General features: G+C 37.4%; 1 protein-coding gene and 1 long non-coding RNA gene across 2 annotated transcripts in view; one reads left to right on the forward strand and one right to left on the reverse strand.

The window, feature by feature from the left end:
• The window catches only part of sobpa (sine oculis binding protein homolog (Drosophila) a), a gene marked incomplete at its 3' end in the record, with an annotated part of 61,907 nt that extends 50,168 nt beyond the window's left edge, over positions 1-11,739 (forward strand). The window contains 1 exon segment of the mRNA NM_001098618.1: positions 9,695-11,739. Within this exon segment, the coding sequence (NP_001092088.1) occupies positions 9,695-11,739 (2,045 nt within the window).
• An 8,867-nt stretch (positions 11,740-20,606) lies between these two features.
• Positions 20,607-23,163, reverse strand: LOC141377029 (uncharacterized). The gene is made up of 2 exons (XR_012388818.1): positions 23,064-23,163; positions 20,607-22,687 (listed from the first exon to the last, which is right to left on the reverse strand). It is a non-coding gene; the product is annotated as an uncharacterized lncRNA (long non-coding RNA).
• Positions 23,164-23,170: the final 7 nt, after the last annotated feature.

Raw genomic sequence — 23,170 nt, forward strand, 5'->3', positions numbered from 1 at the left:
GCACAAGCACATTTTTACAAGAGGTCTGATAATATTTTTTTTCTTCTGGAGAAAATATTATTTGTTTTATTTCAGCTGGAATAAAAGCAGTTTTTGTTAAAAAATTTTAAGGTCAAAATTATTAGCCCCTTTAAGCTACTGTATATATATTTTTTTTCGATTGTCTACTGAACCATTGTTATACAATAACTTGCCTAATTACCCTAACCTGCCTAATTAACCTAATTAACCTAGTTAAACCTTTAAATGTCACTTTAAGCTGTATAGAAGTGTCTTAAAAATATCTACTCAAATATTATTTACTGTCATCTTGGCAAAGATAAAATAAACAGCTATTAGAGATGAGTTATTAAAACTATTATGTTTAGAAATGTGTAGAAAAAAATATTCTCTCTGTTAAACAGAAAACAGGGGAAAAAATAAACAGGGGGCTAATAATTCAGGGGGGCTAATAATTCTGACTTCAACAGTATATGTATGTATATATATATATATATATATATATATATATATATATATATATATATATATATATATATATATATATATATTCAAATTCCTTTCTGTTTTATACTAATTACTATTTTAGAGTGTAAAAAGATTTGCTACAATGATAAATGATCACTTATCTTAACGTAAGACAAATCAATTGATATAAGACTGGTCAAATCACACCTGCACTGTTAACAAAAGACAAACTTATGAGGATATGAGCTTATCTACATTAATAGCTGTACAGACATTTCATTTTCCATGCTTTTGTTTACACATTGTCGATCTGCATTAAATGTTTCTGTTATTCCACATGAATGGACAAATGGAATATCTGAATGTGTGAGCAGGTGTGTGTGTGTGTGTGTGTGTTCGTGCTTGTTGACATGGGTATTACAAGGAAAAGATGACTTATGAGGACAATGGCAATGCCCCAATTTATTAATTTAAAAAAAAAAAAGTTGTGTGTAGGGTGATAGAAAATACAGCCTGTATATTAAAGAAACCTTTTACTATCTATCCTAAAAACCATTACGCTTATGGAATATCCCCAAATTCACAAAAACAAACTTCTCAGTGTGTGTGTGCGATTGTGTGTGAAATTAGCATATGGCTGGTCAAGAATAGACACATTCTCAGGTCAGAGGGAAAGCAAAAGCATTAACACACAAACTTCCTGTGAAATGGGGAGTTGGCAGCCATACGTTAGCAGGTAATTACAGTAAAAGAGCGTCCAGCTACTCGCAGCATGGTCACGGACATCGGCTTAACGGCCACAGCAGAAATAATGACAGTAATTACCTCTCAGCCATGTTAGAAAGAGAGAGAGAGAGAGCAAAATAAAGCAGAGTGAAAGATTAAGAGAAAGAGTGAGAGAGAGACAGAAGTCCATTAGGGTAATGTGCAGTAAAATTTCTCTTAGAGAGCCGTGACTCGTTAAGTGCTCTCCATCTGTCTCGCTTTTTAAACTTAGGAAATATGAAAATCATTTATAATTGAGAATATCCAGGCACGCCTCGAGCTGGTCTGTGCATGTTAACTGGCACAGTCACAGCTCCTGTGTTTAAAAAAAAAGAGAGAGAGCAAAGACTTTATTAGAAAATAACATTGACTCCTGAATGAGTGGCGTCTGTCAGATGGATTTTCTTCCACATCATCTTGAGGAAACCACATACTTTTTTATAGAACCAGGACCCTTTTCACAAGCCTGTTAGGATGCATTTAACGATCATTAGCATCCTTAAATCCTTGAAAATTTTTAATAATTCGACATTTTATTTTTTAAGTATGAACATTTATATGTATTTATGAACATGTTATATCATCTTTGCTTAAAATTACAAAAAACAAATTACTGCTTGTGCGAGGTGTTCCTAATGCAACGGATATAAATTTGACGTTATTCTCTCCTCTGGCTGCCGTCATCAGTCTCACACAATTCTTTTCCTTTTTCTGAAAGTCTTTACATTTACATTTAGTCATTTAGCAGACGCTTTTATCCAAAGCAACTTACACAAGGACAAGGAAGCAACTTACACAACTATAAGAGCAACAATGAATAAGTGCTATAGGCAAGTTTCAGGTCTGTAAAGTCTAAGTAATTTTTTTTTTTTTTTTGGGTACAGTTAGTGTGATATCCAGAGAGGCAATTGCAGATTAGGAAGTGAAGTGGAGACTTTATAAACACAATCGTGGAGATTTTCTTTTATAATTTGTAAAAAAAAAATAAAACATCTTGTATTCTCTTATTCACTGGGCTCTAAATTTTAAGATAGCTTCCGCTACTGAGAAACTAAAAAATGTGTAAATAATCTATTACTTGGTTGACATACTGTGTATAAATACAATGATTTTTGAAATAATAATATTGATTTAATTTCATTACATTTTTTTGCCATCTTAAATGTAAGTTTTTTACATTAAACTGACTTAAAACATCAACTTTTTTTAAAACATCAACTGTCGCCTCACAGCAAGAAGGTCGCTGGTTCGAACCTCGGCTCAGTTGGCGTTTCTGTGTGGAGTTTGCATGTTCTCCCTGTCTTCGCGTGGGTTTCCTCCGGGTGCTCCGGTTTCCCCCACAGTCCAAAGACATGCAGTACAGGTGAATTGGGTAGGCTAAATTGTCCGTAGTGTATGTGTGTGTGGATGTTTCCCAGAGATGGGTTGCGGCTGGAAGGGCATGCGCTGCATAAAAACTTGCTGGATAAGTTGGCGGTTCGACCCTGGATTAATAAAGGGACTAAGCCGACAAGAAAATGAATGAATGAATGAAAGTGACATAAAAAGATGGTGTTGTGGCATTTTGATAATGTCATTGTTTTGTTTTAATTGTGTGTTTCAGTAACCTGGGTCAAATCTGACTTATTCTGAATTAATTCATATACAATATACAAAAGAGGGTCTAGCCTCTTTTGCCTCTAACCCTGAGGCACAGTGCAGGCCAGACGAACAAACCCATGACAAAAAAAACAGTGCTAAAATTTATTAGACTTGTTATGCAGGAGGATTGACCATTAAAGAAACATAAAAATAATTTATGGGAAAGAGCTGCAGCAAAACTACATGTTTTGTGATATAGTATATTTGAGAGGTTGGCTATTAATTCTAAGCACTGTATATATTTTTATGAATTAATTTTATATCTTAAAAATATGAACACTGCACTGTAAATAATGCAATGACAAAAAGTCAAGACAATAAATATTTTATGTTGATTGAATGTATTCTAATAAATGAATCATGCTTCCACTAAATTTGTTAAGTTATGCAAAGTTTAACGTCATTTTTTAACTCAGTTTGATTGATGTAGGCGTCATGGGGGTGCAGTGGGTAGCACGATCACCTCACAGCAAGAAGGTTCCAGCCTCTACTGGCTCAGTTGACATTTCTGTGTGGAGTTTGCATGTTGTCCCTGTGTTCGAGTGGGTTTCCTCTGGGTGCTCCAGTTTCCCCTACAAGTCCAAAGACCTGCGCAATAGGTAAATTGAATAAGCTAAATTGTGAAAGAGTGTGTATGGGTGTTTCCCAGCGTTGGGTTGCAGCTGGAAGGGCATCCACTGCGTAAAACGTGCTGGATAAGTTGGCGGTTCATTCTGCTGTCGCAACCCCGATTAATAAAGGTACTAAGCCAAAAAGAAAATGAATGAATGAATGATGTAAGTTGAGATGACTAAAAAAATTAATTTAATTTCAACTTAAAAAATGAACGCATCGAGAATTGAAAACTTTAGTGTGTAAAAATGGTAACCCCCACATGCTACCTTAGTATTAACTTGGAATTGTACTTTCCACCACCAATTCCTCTTTGTTCAGTGCAAGCATCCTTAAAACAAAATAAACTTCAAAATTAACTTTAAAAACTTCTAAATAACTCTCAGAGAGATTGTTTTTATAATATAAACTATATAATCTTAATATATAGTAACTTAATATAAACTTCACTGTATATAGCAGAGCTGTGAAAGGAAAAAAAGGATTGTGGGGGAAAAAGATTTGTCTGTTTCTTTTAAAATAGAAGTTTCATTTAATATTTAGTCATAGTTAATTCATTTATCCAAATTAAATGTTTCTTGTGTTTTTTTTTCTTTTTTTTTCACCAGAAATTAAATAAAAAAAAAAAAAAACTAGCAAATAATTTAGGTCTTGAAAGTACTGTAAAAATATAAATAATATATTATATTACTCATATATCATTTTATTATTCAATATATATATATATATATATCAATAAAAATAATGGATCAGAATAAACTGTATGTTTAACAATAAACATTTTAGGATAAAACAGTAACAGTTGGTGTAGTGATTATATAATACATACATAAATAGTTTTTTTTAATTCTGTAAATACATAGACAAATAAAAAAAATGATATGATAATATTATATGATTATTAAAAACATAAGATACAATACAGTTAAAAATACTAATATACATTCATTTAGATGGTTTGAAATAATGTTTCGGATGAGTTTTGTCTACTGGCTGACTGTTTTTTTCTTAACCCTCCTGTAACACTCTCTCTCTCTCTCTCTCTCTCTCTTTATCCGTGTGATGAATGTCCATCATTGACAGTAGTGGCAGATGATAAATGCCTTCATTATCTTCAGTGGAACTCTGGCTTCAGCAGTCAATTCACCAGTCTTAAGAGGATTCTGTGTCTCTGCAGTGTGTTCAGGCAGGCCTGAGGCAATTCATATTCAGTTTCAGATTCAGAACAGCATCACTGGCATGATAATCAAAGGTTTAAGGTTACCAATGCATAAGTAAACAGTACTCACATTTGGACAACACATATAGCAACAGAGTTTGAAGTGATTCGATTTTCATTGTGTTCAGTGTGTATGTACTATAATTATGGCATGAGGTTAAGAAGTGTAATCTGGTTTCTATGTCATTTTGGGGTAAAATGTTCAACTAAAGCACTTTAAAATGTAGTATTGTAGTCTTAAACATGACTCCTTTCTACGTTAGTTAAACTTTTTTAATAATTATAGATACTACATGTTAGCACTCAGAATCAACTTAATACTACTCTTCCTGTCATCTGTAATGTAATGTACACTGAAAACAACTCCCAATATTTTTAATCATGTATTTTTCAAGTTGATGCACTTTTGGCAGCAATTACAGCCTCAAGTCTTTTTGAATATGATGCCACAAGCTTGGCACACCTGTCTTTAGAAATTTTTGCCCATTTCTCTTCGTAGTACCTCTCAAGCTCTATCAGGTTGGATTGGAAGCGACGGTGTACAGCCATTTTCAGATCTCTCCAGAGATGTTAATTAGGATTTAGGTCTGGGCTCTGGCTGGGCCACTCAAGGACATTCACGAGTTGTTGTGAAGCCACTCCATTGTTATTTTGGCAGTGTGTTTTGGGTCATTGTCCTGCTGGAAGATGATTTGTCGCCCCAATCGTTTGAGGTCAAGAGCACTCTGAAGCAGGTTTTCATTCAGGATGTGTCTTTTCTGCATTCATCTTTTCCTCTATCTTGACTAGTCTTACAGGTCCTGCTGCTGAAAAACATCCCCACAGCATAATGCTGCCACCACCATGCTTCACTGTAGGGATAGTATTAGTCTGGTGATGAGCGGTGCCTGGATTTCTCCAAACAATAATAATGCCTAGCATTCACTCCAAAGAGTTTGACTTTAGTCTCATCAGACCAGAGAATTGTATTTCTTATTGTCTGAGAGTCTTTCAGATGCTTTTTGGCAAATTCCAGGCCGGGAGTTGCTTCCGTCTGGCTACTTTACCATACAGGCCTGATTGGTGGATTGCTGCACAGATGGTTGTCCTTCTGTGGCCGGCCAGCTCTAGGAAGAGTCCTGGTGACTCCAAACATTTTCCACTTAAAGATGATGGAGGCCACTGTGCACTTTAGAACTTTCAGAGCAGCAGAATTGCTTTGTGCATTAAGACAATCCTGTCTTTAAATTCAACAGACAATTCATTTGTCTTCATGCTTGGTGCTTTGACATGCACTGTCAACCCTGGGACATTACAGTATATAGACAGGTGTATGCCTTTTCAAATCATGTCCAATCAACTAAATGTATCACAGGTGAACTCCAGTTAGGCAGCTGAAACATCTCAAGAATGATCAGTGGAAACAGAATGTACCTGAGCTCAATATAGAGCTTCACGGCAAAGGCTGTGAATACTTATGGACATATCATTTTTCAGGGTTTTTATTTTTAATAAATTTGCAACAATTAAAAAAAAAAATCACATTGTCATTATGGGGTATTGTGTGTAGAATTTTGAGGAAATAAATGAATTGAATCTATTTTGGAATAAGGCTGTAAAATAAAAAATGTAAAAAAAAAAGTAAAGCGATATAAATACTTTCCAGATGCACTGTTAATATAGTTTAAATTTACTAAGTGTCACGTTCACTGTAAAGACAAAGGTTGACTCAACCTAAAATTGTAAGGCAAGTTACTGTGGAGTATTTTTGAGTTGACTCAACTTTCAACCCAAGTACTGCACTTGACTCAATTTAAGTTGAGTAAACCCAAAATGCATACCTGTCAACATTAAGAGACCCCCCGTCCCCCATTCTGATCAAAGAGCAGCGAATGAATCTCTCATTTAGATTTTTCGTTTGATTACATTAAATAACAGAGGTGTTATAAATTAATTTTATAGAAATGCATACATTTTTATACTCATTTAAAAGAATACCCACCAGGATCAACATGTTTCAATATTATTAATATTATTATTGTGTATTTCAAACATGCATCCAAAACCTAGTGTCCCTTTTTGCTCCACTGCAAATCTCGTTTACAAAATCCGTTTGGGAAACAATGTCTATTTATCACTATGGATCGCGTCTGACAGTCACGCACCACTACAGAAACTGACTGTTGACTGCAATGGTGAATGTTATAGAAGAGAAGGGAATCCTGCCATTTTTATATTTATTTTAAAGTGTTTTTATGCCCTAATAAAATGAAAGCTGGGCGAGGCAGTGGTGCAGTAGGTAGTGCTGTCGCCTCACAGCAAGAAGTTGCTGGGTCGCTGGTTCGAGCCTCGGCTCAGTTGGCATTTCTGTGTAAAGTTTGCATGTTCTCCCTGCGTTCGCGTGGGTTTGCTCTGGGTGCTCCGGTTACCCCCACAGTCCAAAGACATGTGGTACAGGTGAATTGGGTAGGCTAAATTGTCCGTAGTGTATGAGTGTGTGTGTAAATGTTTGTGTGTTTCCCAGAGATGGGTTGCGGCTGGAAGGGCATCCGCTGTGTAAAAACTTGCTGGATAAGTTGGCGGTTCATTCCGCTGTGGCGACCCCGGATTAATAAAAAGACTAAGCCAACAAGAAAATGAATGAATGGAAATGAAAGCGCAAAACAGATTCACATTTAGGAGCATGGGGTGCCCCCTGGTGGTTCGGCGGTATGGGTTGTGCATAGGGAGGATCAGCTCTTTGATGTTTATTGCCATCCTTTATAGCAAGATTAAAAATATGGGAGAAATATGGGAAAATACCTTTATGGTATTGTAGGGTGATAGAATAATTAAATACGGGAGAATCCCAGGAAAACAGGGTTAACAATGTCCTGAAGCTGGTTGTCCTACAATTTTAAGTTGAGTCAACTTTTTTGTGTGAGTTGTTTAACTGTGAAGTTACATTTGAAATGTAAATGTATAAATGCTATGTATAAGGCAATTCGACATTGTAAATAAAAAGAAATCATGAAGCACAAAAATATGGGAAGCTATTGCAATAGACCAGGGGTGGCCAACCCTGTTCCTGGAGATCTACCTTCCTGCAGATTTCAGTAGCAACCCATATTAAACACACCTGCCTGTAGTTATCACGTGGTGTTTAGGTCCTAATTAATTGGCTCAGGTGTGTTTGATATGGTTAGCAACTAAAATCTGCAGGAAGGTGGCTCTCCAGGAACAGGGTTGGCCACCCCTGCAATAGACCAACAAAACAAAATGAGTGAATTTTAGCATACTAGTAGCAATTTAATTGTTATCTTTATTTTTGTAATTTAAAATGCAAAGCACCTCAGACAGTGCTTAAAAAATCTTTGTGAATTCCCCCCACTTTATTGCAAGTAGTTAGTTGTGTAGTACGTTTGTGCATTGGTGGCAGGTTTCTGTCTGCCTTTTTGACAAGCCAGTGTTTGCAAATCTCTTTATAAGTACTCGACTTGCCAGGCCTGAGGCAGAATTTTCTGCACTCATCTACATTGACTGACCTGCTCTCTGGAGAATGACAACCTTATCAACTGCAGCACACTTTTGTCGAGTTGTTAGACAGACAAAACTATCCTGGCAGAAAGAGTGTCAGACAGAAAGAGCAAGACTGAGACAATATTCAATCATTTAGAGTAGTTTCTTTCTTATAGCATGGTCATATCTGTGTTCATCTGTCTATGCTTTGGCTTGTCAGTCACCCATATAAAATTGTGTTTCCGAAACACATCGTATCATTTAATTACCCAGAGTTCCCTCTTCGGTCTTACTGTTACGTGCAGGTTTAAGCCCCTCATTTCTGTCTATCTCAGTGTTGTCACTGTCTTCCTCAGTTAGTGTCACCTGCAGTGTCACACACACACACACACACACACACACACACACACACACACACACACACACACGCACACTGAAAATCCACATGCATAATTGGCCCTTGAAGGGAAAACCTTTTAGTCGTGGCTGTCAGAGTTTGACCCTGCAGCTAGCCTTAGGCACCTGACTCCTGACATCTTGTAATGAGTGTATCTATGTGTGTGTGAGGATGTATGTGTTAAAAATAAAGAGAGACAATGTGATCAGAGGAGATAGAAAAAGAAAATCTAAGAAAAACAGAATTATGTGTTTTATTGCATTACTTTTAAGGTGTTACTAAAACAATATTGTAAACATAAACAATTTTACATTTAAATAATTTTATTTGAAAAAGTTTTATTAATTTATATTGGTGTTTTTTCTCTCTCCTTTTCTATGTTGTATCTTATTTCAATCTCTACATTTTAAATGGTTTGTTTCCTTAAAATGAGTTTACAACTAAAAACAATAAATAAATTCTTTAGTTTTCAACAAAGTTTCTAGCTGCTTTGACTGCTGGACTGCTCCATGGTTCGGGATGAGTGATGAGGGATACATTTGTGTAGATGCAATGATTACATTAACATTTTATTTGTTAGACACTCACTGTACAAAAGATGTTATTTGTAATTTAGGTATAATTTATACTTCTAGGTATTTATGTATGTGTTAAAAAGGATGTATTTGTTACTTTTTAAGTGTTAATAACATAAAAATATTGTAAAAAAAAAAGATTTTCAATTTTACATTTAAATAATTTTAAATATCACAAATTAACATTAGTGAAAATATTATTAATATAGATATTGAACTTCATTTTTTCATTCAAAAAAGTATTTCTGAGACCTTGAAAATTTAATACTTCATTAATTAATGCATTTTATATTAACCCTTTAATCACCCAAAACCCTATCATTTTGCCAAGTTCTGCCACTTTACAATCAAACACACATACACACTCATACACGCACCAACACACCCGCACTCACACTTAAAAAACTGAAATTGTTACTCTTTAATGATGTATTGATCCAAGGCGAGTGTTTGGTTTCAAATTTGTGTGCTTTAAAATATAAGCTGTAAACTATGAGTCTTTTGTTTATAATGTTTACTTTGTGGTTGTTCAAATTGCAGGTCTGTGATTGGTGCAAACACATCCGCCACACTAAGGAATACCTGGATTTTGGAGCTGGTGAGAGGAGGCTTCAGTTTTGCAGTGCTAAGTGTCTGAACCAATATAAGATGGACATATTCTATAAAGAGACTCAGGCTGCTCTGCCAGGGGGTTTGTGTAACCCTCCTCTCCCCACCAGTGATACAAAATCAGAGAGCGGTGCGGGTGTACAGCTCCTTACACCTGAGTCCTGGAGTGCACCTCTGAGTGAGCTCCGCAGTCGAAAGGCACCTTCACCAGTGGGTGCCACTATAGCTGGACCTTCTGGATCCACGTCAGGGTCACCATCTGAAGCTGGAACTGTGTGTTCCTCATCGTCCTCATCATCTTCATCATCATCATCAACGAAAATACCCACACCGCGGCCACACGAAAGCCCTTCTTTACCGCCACCTCATCCACCATCTATATCAGGGCTACATCCAGCTCTGGGTATGCCACCCGGCAGCCCACCTATGGTCATGACACCTCGAGGCCCAGTTCCTTTCCCTATCTTCATGGAGCACCAGATGATGCAGCAGATGCGCCCTCCGTTTCTACGCCCACCAGGCCCAAACAGCCCTCATTCCAATCCCATGATTCCTGGCATTGGGCCACCACCACCTCCACGGACTTTGTGTCCTCCATCAAGCCCCATGCATCGCCCACTCCTTTCCCCCCATTTACACCCTTCCTCTACCCCAACCCTTTCTGGGAACCCTCCAGGTATAATGCCCCCTCACCCTGCTGCCCACATGCCAGGCTTGCCTTTCCCCCCAGTTAACATGATGCCATCTGGTCCCATCCCAGTTCCACCTATTATGAATATTGGCATGCCTTCTCTGGCCCCCTTAGTGCCTCCACCAACGTTATTAGTGCCCTATCCAGTGATTGTGCCATTGCCAGTCCCCATACCCATACCAGTGCCCATACCATTTAATCCGCAGCGGTCAGGTGACAGACCAGGAAATGATGGAACACTTCCAAACACTGCAAACGAGCAGAAAGATTCAAAAGCACCACCATCATTTTCCTCTAGAGGAGAGGAGAGGGACTTTCAGAAAGCCCCTCCTAACTCAGACACACTTTCACCAGAATTTTCCAAGCAGACGGAGCAGGGTAGGACAAACATGGCAGATTTGATGGTTAAAATGGAAAACTCTGGTAAAGGAAGTTCTGAACACTCACATAAAGACACACCAGCAGATGGAGTCATTGATCTTACGACCAGTCATCGCTCCCGGCAACAGCTAGTGATCCAGAGGGCTGTAACCTGTGTGCAGGTAAAAGCAGAGCCCGGGTTAAGTCCACCGCCTGCACTTTTGGGTGAAACTGAGTTGGATGGGTCAACAAGTATTAGCACAGGAACAGCAAAAGATGACCACAGAGACACATACAGTAATGCTGAAAGCCCATTGGCTAGTGTAGCTCTGCCTTGTGCTGACCCATCCTACTGCAGCGGCACACCACCACTTTCTCAGCCAATCACATGCAGTGCCTCCATTATCCCTAGCAACATCACCACCGCTAAGACTGAGCCTGGCTCTGCTACACCCTGCAATGTGATCGTTAATGGGAGCTGTAATTTGCCTCCAACAGAGAGTTTGATCAGAACGCCTCCGTTAGAGCAACGCCCTCAGGTGGACACCTGCCGCAGGACGGCCACTGTGTGCGATGAGCCTGCGGGGGCAGATCTAGAAGGAGAGGACCTGAAAGAGAACAGTTGCCTAGCCACAGAAAAAGACTCGGCAGGTAAGAGATGTTCAAATGACCAGTCTGCTATTACTACAGGCACAGGGGATGATAAATCTCAGAGCCCTGAAGATGACCCATCTGGTGAGGACCATGCCTACGCCTTGCCCCTCATGCCCAAACCTGGCTGTGTCATTCAACCAGTGCCCAAACCTGCTGAAAAAACTGCTGCCATCTTGCCCTGTGGCTTGACAGCCCCATTAACAGGAACTGTTCCAATGGAAATGGAGCCTCCACTGAAGAGAAGGTGTCTGCGTATCCGCAATCAGAACAAGTGAAATTGAGGAAAGGTGAAAATCTGAGTTTGACAATATTCTTCATATTTTTTTGCTATAAATGTTGTAAATATATCTCCTGGTAGTTGCAAAGTAATTTCAAGTGAAAGGGACAATTATGGTATTTGATTTCTACAAAATAATGAAGAGAACAGATACATCATTTATAACAGGCAGTACTATATACATATAAAATAAGACTACATTTTGTTTTCATGCCAACTTAAAAACTCAAATAACTTATGTAACTTAAGTATGTAACTTTGTATAGTCCTTATGGCCCGTTTCCACTGAGTGGTACAATATGGTATGTAATAGTTCGTATGGCAGATCTTTATTAGGCTTGCATTTCCACTGCCAAAAACGATACCAATGGTTCATTTACTCTTTGTTTGGGTTCAAAAACAACACACAACATATAGCCCAGTCAGTGCAAACCTCTCATCAGTATCTTTAATCTTCACCAGCACGTGTAACCCATGTTAGAAAGTATTTCCATCATTCCGAGTTCATAACAGTCCAAAAGGTGATGATAATAGTTAAACATGGCAGTTTGTTCATGTTTTAGGTTGTTGAAAAAATCATTTGCTTCTTTGTCTTTTCAGGCTCCTGCTTTGTTTTTTCGCACTTTACTCTCGTGTTTGTTTGTTTTTGAAAGGATCGGATGTCTGAAGCACTTCAATAATCACGCGCACGTTATTATCATCAGCTCAAGAAGTTAGTTTTTTCAAATATTGACTCGTATGTGAGAGCATAATCGCTTGAGCTTTAGTCTGCCTTGTAAACAACTATGGGACACAGGGTAGATTCTGCTTTTCTTCTTAGTTTGTGGCTGTTCATCAAGATGATGACAGGGTTTGTTTAAGCTCAGGGTGACCATGGCTCATTATTATATGCATATATATATATATATATATATATATATATATATATATATATATATATATATATATATATATATATATATATATATATATAATGGTGTAATGTCTTGGCTGTGTATTTAAAAATGGTGCTTCCTTTGTTTTCAATCTCCTATCTTGTGCATGAGCTAGTGACATATTTCTGTAAACCAATGGCATTCAGCAGCGTGTCTTGCTCCGCCTTTTGGTACCCTTTTGTTGTGCTTTTGGAAGGGTACCCAAAAAGTGGTATGGTACAGTTCGCTTTTTAGTACCTTTTGACAGTAGAAACGGCCACTGTAGCGCACCATACCAAACCACTCAGTGGAAACGGTCCATTAGACCAGTAAACCATTCAATCTGATCTGAAAAACATAAAAAGGCTGCATGCAATATCTTACCCCCCCCCCCTCTCTCTCTCTCTCATAGATATTAACTTCTCACTAAAGGGATAAAGAGGCCTGTCCTGCAGCAGAGACCATCCGTTGTCCCCAGACTCCATCTCCAATCAAGATGTCAACCTTGTTTCCTCCACTTCTCCAATCCTGCACAAACATGTTCAGACATAACAGGCACACAGATCATCCGGTGTGGGACAGTAGTCTGCTCCATCTCCACCCCTCCTGGCTAAACAAAGACTGACACAAAGTGTTAATCTGGGAAGTAGATAGGCTGTGATGTTTGACCTTCAATTTCAGCACCTTCAGGCATAGTCTGTTCCCAGTCTTCTTGTTGAGGAAAGAGATATTTCTCATCCTCTGCACTCGATCCCCCTTCATCCACAGTTTGATGTTGTGTGGATTTTCCGCCTACTGGTTGGAGGCAGTATTGCAGTGGAAGACCACAGTGTAGATATGCAGATCTCCAAGAAGGTGGAGCATATGCCAAACATAACAGCTCTGCCAGGCTGCCAATTAAACATTTGAAACAAGGCCAGTCGATTCCTGCCACAGAAGGATGGACCAGTTTTCTCCTTTGTGCTTGCGTATTCAAAGAAGCGTGGTTTAATCTGTCTGTACAATTGAGGTTTGATGCTTCAGACTTGCAGAAGCAGAGCCGGTCTAGAAGATGGACAGAATTCTCTCTCAGCTCATAACCTTTCTCTCACTCACTTCGCCTGACTATGTGTATCAGTATCTGCAACACCAGCAAAACAATCTGTACTCTTTCTTAACCTTTTTCCTTTCTCTCCTTTCTGAGGGAGAGGTGTTCCGGAACTGGACACCCAAAAAAAGACAGGAAGAGGGAAACTCACACACCCTGGAGGGAATACACAAATCACAGAGCGAGCTCAAAAAATAGAGGGATGGGGTGAAGTTTAATTTCATCCCTAGGAGCTCATTTACCGTTGGAGAAGAAAGCTAGAAGATAAGTAGTCCGCACTACTGGAAAACAGTGTTTGCTGGTTTATTGTGCAATGAAAATTGATTTATTCACTGATTTGATTGAGGATAATACAGGGTACAGGCCTCAGCAAGCATTTTGGCGAACTGTTTAAATGGCTGCTAGTATTGTGGCCACTGGTTTGGAGGCTCTCCACCCAGTCTGTTCAATTACACGCGCTCATTGAAATGCCACACGGCTTGACAAAGAGTTGATGGGTTGTGTCCCAACATATCAAGACGGCTAGATGGAAATCAGTGTCCACAGGGGCATTTGGGTTGGATTTCTCATTATTTATATCTGTATCCATCTTATTGTGGTGCTCTTACTTAAGAACTTCCCTCCTGAGTTTCCTATCGCAGTGCAATCAAACTGAGTAGAGCTAGAGAGAGAGAGGTCAGCAAATGTTTCAGTGAGCTGGTGTCAGTGGTGCATTCCTGAGGTTCAGTTGTATTTTTACGCTTTATTTTTTTGCCAAATCCCAATCAGTGCTAAGTTATGTTCATCACTTCCTTTCCAGCTATGGTTACAGGAACAGTCTTAGTTAGTTCCAAGGTGCCTCAGTATAGAGTTCACTTACACAAGATGCCAAGAACATTTAGCTTAAAGCTAGACTGGGTTGGGAAGGTGAATACCTAGCCAAAATAACTCTAGTTTCGCAGAGTACTGTAAGAGGCGAATGCATGATTAGCACAGTTGTCTATATGTCATTTGTTTCAACTAAAACAGAGACGTAAATCTAAAAGCCAAGTGTTTGTGTGTGTGTGTGTGTGTGTGTGGGAGATTCAGTTTAAAGAATGGTTTATACTTCTGCATTGAGTGATCGGCATGACCAACGATGCCTGCCTTGCGCGTATTCATGCATTTATACTTCTGCTTGCTGTTTGTGTTGCAATAATACTTCTGAAACCCTAGCTGGCAGGAGGTTTTTATGTTCCTTTAGTTTAGTTTCTTTGCAGGTGTTTTGCTTTTTCTGAAGGCTACCTTAATGTGCACAGAGCTAAAACTTGCTGATTCAGAGGCGGAAACTGGCAGACAACAACTTTAATCATTAGGTAAACACAAAACAACAGTTTCCATCTAAAGCTATTTCGGGACTCGACACTTGTTGACACTCGATCCAACAGGTTTGGGAAGCTCTTGCTCTTGCCCTCACTGCTACAGCTGCCAAGCTGACTAGTCACAGATCTTGGTCCTGGCCACACTGCTACACCTACCAAGTCGACTAATCACAGAGCTTGCGCTATGTGTCGTTGCGATTTGTAGTTACATTTTTAAGAGGTGCACGTCAGCGTCTGCATCGGTGTCAGCTATGGCGAGGGCTATGCAACCATGCAAAGGCTGCAGAGAGCGTACACGTGCACTTGACACAGAAGTATAAATCAGCCTTAACAATATGATCAAGTTTGCTAGTTTATATAGGAAGATTTTAAACTGAAGTAAAAAAAAAAATCACAAGGATTAATTAAATATCTCAAATAAATAAATTCTGATTATTTTTACATTTGAATTAAATAATTGTAATGAAGAGAGTTTTCTTTTCCATTTGAACTTCATCAGAGAAGAATTTAAGACCAGCAACCTTTTTTTAAAACTTTATTTACCTTTTAAAATTGTACTTATACTTTAGAATTTTTTTTGATTAATTTGATAATTTAAATGTATTTTCTTTCTCTTTTTATGACTTGCTTTATTTTTTTTTCCAGTTTTGTTTATTTATTTATTGATTTTTAAAATGTATTTTTTATTTTATAATTTGATGTTTTGGGATGGCACTGTGGCTCAGTGGTTAGCACTGTTACCTCACAGATCGCTGGTTCGAGTACCAGCTAGGTCAGTTGGCATTTTTGTGGGAAGTTTGCATGTTCTCCCCATGTTTGTGTGTTGTGTGGGTTTCCTTTGGTTGCTCCGGTTTCCCCCACATTCCAAATACTTGCGGTATAGGTGAACTGAATAAACTAAATTGGCCATGGTGTATGTGTGTGAATGTAAGGTGTTTCCCAGTACTGGGTTGCAGCTGGAAGGGCATCTGCTGTGCAAAACATATGCTGGATAAGTTGGCGGTTCATTCCGCTGTGGCGACCCCTGATGAATAAAGGGACTAAGCTAAAAGAAAATGAATGAATGAAGCTTCTGTTTTGTTTTTGCTCTATTGTGTCTTTGTGATTTCTCTAATATTAAGTTTAATTAAGAAGAGTTAACTGGCCAGCAGTGACCCAAATCTCCCCTCTCTTCTCTTCGACCTTTACCACTTCTCTCTCCCTCTTTCCCTCTCATTTTTTCTCTCTCACTCTCTAGTCCTGGACGACGTACAAAGAACAGTGCAATCCAACCCGATCCCTCTGTACTTTTTTGCAGCAGTATTCAGTTTCACAGCGGTATATTTTTTTAAGAGTGGGCTCAGAGGTCTAATTGTGACTGGATTTCTCTCTGGGGTTTGTATGTGGCGGAGTCTCATTCCAGTGTCAGATTTAAACACACACACATTCCTGTGTCGGATTTATTTTGTCAGTGCTGATACGGCTGGCTGACCCTCCGTCTGGATAGAGGTGTTACAGAGAACAGATTGATAAAAAGGGCAAAATGTCAGAGGAGCACAAACATGATGTGCGTGTAAGTTTGTGTGTTTATGTGAATGCAGAGGAGAAACGGTGAATCTTAGTGTTGATCTGAAGATGTTTGATACTGTGTGTGCGGCACAAGCAACTGTACATTACATGTCTGGATTGGTCGTGAGGAGCCAGAAACAGCATCGTATGTCGCTCTCATTATTGGCTCAAATTTCCTCGCTTTTCCTCTCTCTTCCTCCTCTTTCATACTCAGCCCTTTCACTTCTCCTTTCTTGTTTGTTTTCTCTTCTGTTAGGAACTGTTTTAGAATGACTCAAAGCTCATGTATAGTTACGAAGCTTCTTTTCAACTACAAAAAGTTACAGAAAGTCAAATTATTGCTAATTTGTTAAGATAAAAGTTTATACTGTGGAATGGACTACAGTAAGTATTAAATTAAAATAATGTAACTGTAATGGCGGGCGTCACAGATTCCCTCACAGCTGGGTCAGTTGGCATTTCTGTTTGGAGTTTGCATGTCCTCCCTGTGTTTGTGTGGGTTTCCTCCAGGAGCTCCGGTTTCCCCCACAGTCCAAAGACATGCTGTATAGGTGAATTGAATAAGCTAAATTGGCTGTAGTGTATGTGTGTGAATGAGTGTGTGTATGGATGTTTCCCAGTACTAAGTTGCAGCATGGAAGGGTATCCACTGCGTAAAACATATGCTGGACAAGTTGGTGGTTCATTCCACTGTTGCGACCTCTGATTAATAAAGTAAGCAGAAAAGAAAATGAATGAATGACTGTAATGGCCCTTTTAAAAAAAATTTGTCAGTAGGTGGCGACGTGTGACATGCTGAAAAATTAATTATCGATAAATAATTGTATTTGATCCAGTACTGAAACAAGTCAGTAAATCATTTATGCAATCTGATATTTAAAAAATAATTAAGTAAAATAAATGAAATGTTTAAATAGACTGCAACAAATGAACTGTTTCTGAAGCTCTAGTAAATTGCTTCTGTTGTTTATTTAGAATAGTGTTGTTAAGATACTGGAATATCCAACTTCGATACAATACCTTGAAAAATATCAAAATTTGATACCATTTTCAATTCTGTGGGGAACAATTTCTGCAACATTAAAAGAATGCAGTAAAAAAGGGAGGCGGGCGGATAGATTGCATATAATGTTTATACCAAGTACGTCAGCAGTCCTTAAAGAGCCCCATTATGCATTATAAAAGGTCATATTTGGGTTTTGGTGGTCAACAACAGTCTAATATGCATGCAAAGTCAAAAAACCCTTTTATTATCTTATAATATGCATTTATTTTTACCTAATGATATGTTCAGTGATTCATTTGTTCCCAAACCTCTTCTTAACGCGATGCTAATCTGCACTGATTGGTCCGATGACCCAGTCAGTTGCGGTTGGTTGAGAAATGCCCACCACGGCTTATCAACAATTTTGAAGTGTATTTGTAAGTGTCCCGTATTTCAGACCCATCTCCCACCACCCTCCCATTTTGTTATTTCTCCTGGAAAACTCCCATAATTGCCACCTTGTTACAGAATTGTTACAGTGGCGATTCATTCGAACCACTATGAATCTACTATTTGATAGATGAATCAATATTTTTCAAAACAGTGCACTTTCAGATTTTAGCTGGATATTTCAGTTGACTTAGAGCTGTTACACACTACAAAGAATTTCATTTTCAAAAACCCATAATAGGGGCTCTTTAAGTCCAAAAGGAAATAAATGACAAAAAAAGCTAAATTAGTGTAATTTTATCTAACTTTCTGATGAAAACAAAAGTGTTCAAATATTATTATTAATTATATAGTATTATTATTAATTATTCATCTCCCGGCTGACGAGAAGAGAGTGAGAGAGAACAAAGACAGTATCGATACTAACCAAAAGCAAGATTGTATCATTTTAAATATTTCAGTATTAATAATTATCAATATTTTTGACAACACTAATTCAGAATCGGAGAACTGTCATTTCTCTTAAACAAAATTTTATTTTCCAAAAAAAAAAAAAAAAAAAATTTAAAATTCTGAAAAGTAATTTTCTTATATGTCCGATACAGAAATCTACCTGCCTATGATGCCTATAACCTCACATTTTTTTAAAGTGGTTTATTTCTTACATTTTGGATTATTTGAGTATCTCAAACTCTAGTCTTTTTTCTTCTGAACTGAAATCATTCAAATTAAATGACATTTTATTTAAGCCTGGAGTGAAACAGAAGCCTGTTTTTACATCAGAGTAACAATAGCTCAATGCAAAGGTGAAATAAAGTTTAGAAACATGCCTGATTATAGTCACAATTGTATGAAACAAATCTGCAGTTATTTGTAAGATATAAAGTCATAATGCAGAACATAAAAGTGCAATTATGGAAAATAATATCTCAAATAGAATTAACTAAGTGTCTATTATAATATAACCAGAAGCGAGTTGCATTGCTAGGAAACAATCACATTTTAAGTCCACATAATTATGTCAAATTACAATGACAATTTTTGACTTTATGAATGTCAAAACTATGACATTCAGAGGTTCTAAAATATAAATATTGTTATTGATTAAATGATTCACTCAGATACAATTTGACTCAATTTCGTACATTCTTCCTCCACAATGATGTGCTCTTTAAGGATGCTTTAAATTTAGATTGATAGACTTCATGAAGGACGATTTAAGGTCGCATGTCACTCTAATCACTCTTCATATTGTATCACACACTGTCCAAACACCATTACTGCTTATCGCACAGACATGAAATATGACTGTTTTTATTAATATTATTATTTTTAACTTCCCTGTTTGTGTGTGTGTGTATGTGTGTGTGTGCGTGTATGTGACCTTGCTGTTGTAACCGGAGCAGCACAGACTGGGCCGGGACAGATTTAGCCCTGAAACCCAACACTGTTGTAGTGTCTGCGGTCCCACGCAGACAAGACAATGACACCAGCAAAAACGTGTGTGTCTGTATGTGTGTGTGTGTGTGGTGAAGCTGTCCTTGACAACAACAGAGAGACACTGTGTGTGTATGTTGTATGGGAGAGATAGTCATTGCAATTATGGTAAACACTGTGTACAATTGTGTCAACAAAACACATTGAAATTCTTTTGAAATTTGCTTAAAATCATATTAGTTTTGCTGTCTAGTGCTAATAATCATCTCAAATGTTACTATTTTTGGGTTGCCAGATCTTTCCCAAAACATGCCCAAAGTAAGCTAAATAAAATAAAATGTTAAATATTCATTTAAAATAAACATTTTCTATTTTGATTTACTTTTAAACATAATTTATTATTAATTTATTTCAACTGAAATCATTTGTGCCATTATACGTTTTAATTGCCATTTTGATCAATCCAATCCTTCCTTGTGGAATAAAAATAATACAAATTACTCGCCTCAATCTGTGAAATAATAGTGTAAATCACAAAAAAATACCTATTTTAATATGATACCAACAAAACAATGGGGGGAAATGTAGTATAGATAGTTCTTGTGGACATTTAATAAATCAAAGAAGATATTCCGGTATTAAATTACTGAAATACACCCAAACAACTCATATTAATAGGCAACCTTACTGAAAAAAAGAGGCAGTGGCTTATTAAAAGAGGATATGGCAAACTTGCTCCACTAGAGGGAAGTGAAGTTTCCTCCATCAGCAAGCTAGAGCAGGACAGATGAGACCCAAAGAGTTAAAGTGAACTGAAATAACAAACCATAGAGCTTGAGTGCAATACTGTAATCCAAGAGCCTTTCAAAGGATCTTCTAGAAAGGCGCCTGTTTCAGCAGCCAAACTGTCTTTCAGCCCTCAGGCCGTGTTCAGAAAGAGCATTTGGCTTTTCCATTCACCAAAATGAGTCAGTCTGAAATGTTTGAAGGACCTCGGTTTAATCAGACGAGGGAACATGAGCACGTATGTGGCCGAAAAACAGCCACAAAAACAAGATGGAGACGCAGAAAGCCGTTCAGTCCAACTCAAATACCAGCAAAACCAATCAATCAGAGCATCAGTTACACAACAATCGCAGCAACGCTGGATAACTGACATTTCAGTGTGCGATGAAAAAGCAAAGGGTTAGTAATATCACATCACTCCTGTAGCCGTCTGTTCATCATTCCTGAGGGTGATAATACGAGGATGGCTTTCGCCAACAGCCAGAATTATGCAACAACTAATTCTTCTGCACTCTGTGTCTGTGAATTAACATGAGCAAACTGCAGTTTTTAAGGATCTAATCTTACACTTTTTTGAGGCGAACATTTGAGCTGCCTTAAGTCTTTGTGCTCTGTAATTAACGATGCCTGCTTGTTTAAAAACACACACTTTGTAAACACACACACACACACACGAATAATAAAATCAACTTTGTTATCTGGCTAGTATGGATGTATAGATGCTTTGTCTGTCCTGTATGAATCCAAGATTTTGCTAAATTTGCCCCTCACCCGTTCTGCTCCTTTCACCCCTCAAACCTTGTACATTTTCCCTTGTTGTTGTTTCTCAATCTTTTTTGTGTACTTGCAGAACATTTTATAGTATTATTTATTACTGGCAAGCCTTTGCATTTGCAAATAATAAAAGCAAGAGAGATGGTCTATTGAACAGGGTAGCAGAGACGCAGCAAAGCTGCTCGGTGAAAAGTTTGTCTGTTTTTGTTCATTTTCTAAATAAAGGAAGGAAATGGCAGAAGAGTAAATAAAAAAGATGAACTTGTCTTTTGATTATGAAGTTGTTATAAAACTTGTTGCTTTAAAATGTATCATTTTTGTGTTGTAACAGTATTTGTTTAACCCAGTGAATTGCTTATTAAAATTGAATAAATAGAGGCACACTCCAATTTTCATTCCTCCAAGAGAGCTCGTCATTTTTACTGACTGCTTGTTTCATTTGTTTCTTGGTCTATTATTTGAATTTATTGACATTGACAGATGGGAATAATATCTCAAACCCCCATTTAAGCAGACAAAAAACAGTATTTCATGGCATTCATATTATTAGTTAATTTGTGTGTGTGTGTGTGTGTGTGTGTGTGTGTGTGTGTGTGTGTAGAGCATATTTTAATGATTAAAGTAAAAATGTAAGATTTTTTGTTTTATTTACCTTTAAGTGAAGCACTTTTTAAATGTGCTAATTAAAGTTGAAGGTAAAACAACACTGATGTCAAGTGTACATTATTGAACAGGAAATTGATTGAATTTTGATTAAAAATTTTCATTTGTGTGTGACTGAAAAATCAGGGTTATTTTAAATACACTAACTGACAAAAGTTTTGTCGCCTATCTACGTTTTAAGAACAATAAATAATAACTCGACTTCCAGTTGATAATGATTTGTTATCAGAACTGGTTTATATGAAAGACAAAAACCTCTAGATTATGCTTATTTTGCCAAAATAAAATATGATGATGAATCGATTTTTAATGATTTATTTGGACAGTAAGGTCTGACTTTGCTTTGATAAAGTTTTGTCACTTAACAGATATAATGTACAGTAAATACAATAAAAAGTCACGGTGCAGTGGAAAACAAATGAATATTGTGTATGACTATATATAAGACAAATCACTTAATAAAGTCATCTGGAATGGCAAAGAAAGCATTTTTGCAGGACTCCCAGAGTTCATCAAGATTATTTGGATTCATCTTCAATGCCTTCTTTATCTTACCCCAGACATGCTCAATAATTTTCAATAATTGGGTTGACCAATCTTGGAGCACCTTGTCCGTCTTTGCTCTCAGGAACTTTAATGTGGAGGCTGAAGAATGAGAAGGAGTGCTATCCTGCTGAAGAATTTGTCCTCTCCAGGGTTTGTAATGTATTGGGCAGCACAAATGTCTTGATTCCTCAGGCTGTTGATGTTTCCATCCACTCTGCAGATCTCTCACACGCCCCCATACTGAATGTAACCCCAAACCATGATTTTTCCTTAAATTTTGACTGATTTCTGAGAGAATCTTGGGTCCATGCTGGTTCCAATAGGTCTTCTTCAGTATTAGTGATGATTGGGATGCGGTTCAACAGATGATTCGTTGGAAAATCTACCTTCTGCCACTTCTCCAAATTATTAACTAGAAGTCAAGTTATTATTTGTTAATCTTACAGCTGGGATCGACAACAAGACTTTTGTCAGGCAGTGTAATATTCAGAACACGTCTGAGGTAAACAGTATTGTGCTGTCTAAAATAAATAAATCTATGAAATAGCTTTTTGTATATATGTATGTATATATATATATATATATATATATATATATATATATATATATATATATATATATATATATATATATATATATATATAGATGATGTTTAGATGAGGAGACAAGGCAAAGGATTTCCAATTGCCAATCCCGTACAGTAGTCTATATGTTATGTTTTGTCTGTATAATTATGCGTTTTACATAAGTTTCAGAATATTTCATTATCACCACATTTGTTTATTTACCTCAGCTGAAGGAAAGTTCAATAAAGATGCCCTGTTTTCAAATAACGACCTGTTGTCTTCAGAAATAAGAGAAGCATTGTAGTAGCAGCATCCCTCAGTCGAGCTGT

This window comes from Danio rerio, chromosome 13 (assembly GCF_049306965.1).
Source record: "Danio rerio strain Tuebingen ecotype United States chromosome 13, GRCz12tu, whole genome shotgun sequence".
NCBI lineage: Eukaryota > Metazoa > Chordata > Actinopteri > Cypriniformes > Danionidae > Danio > Danio rerio.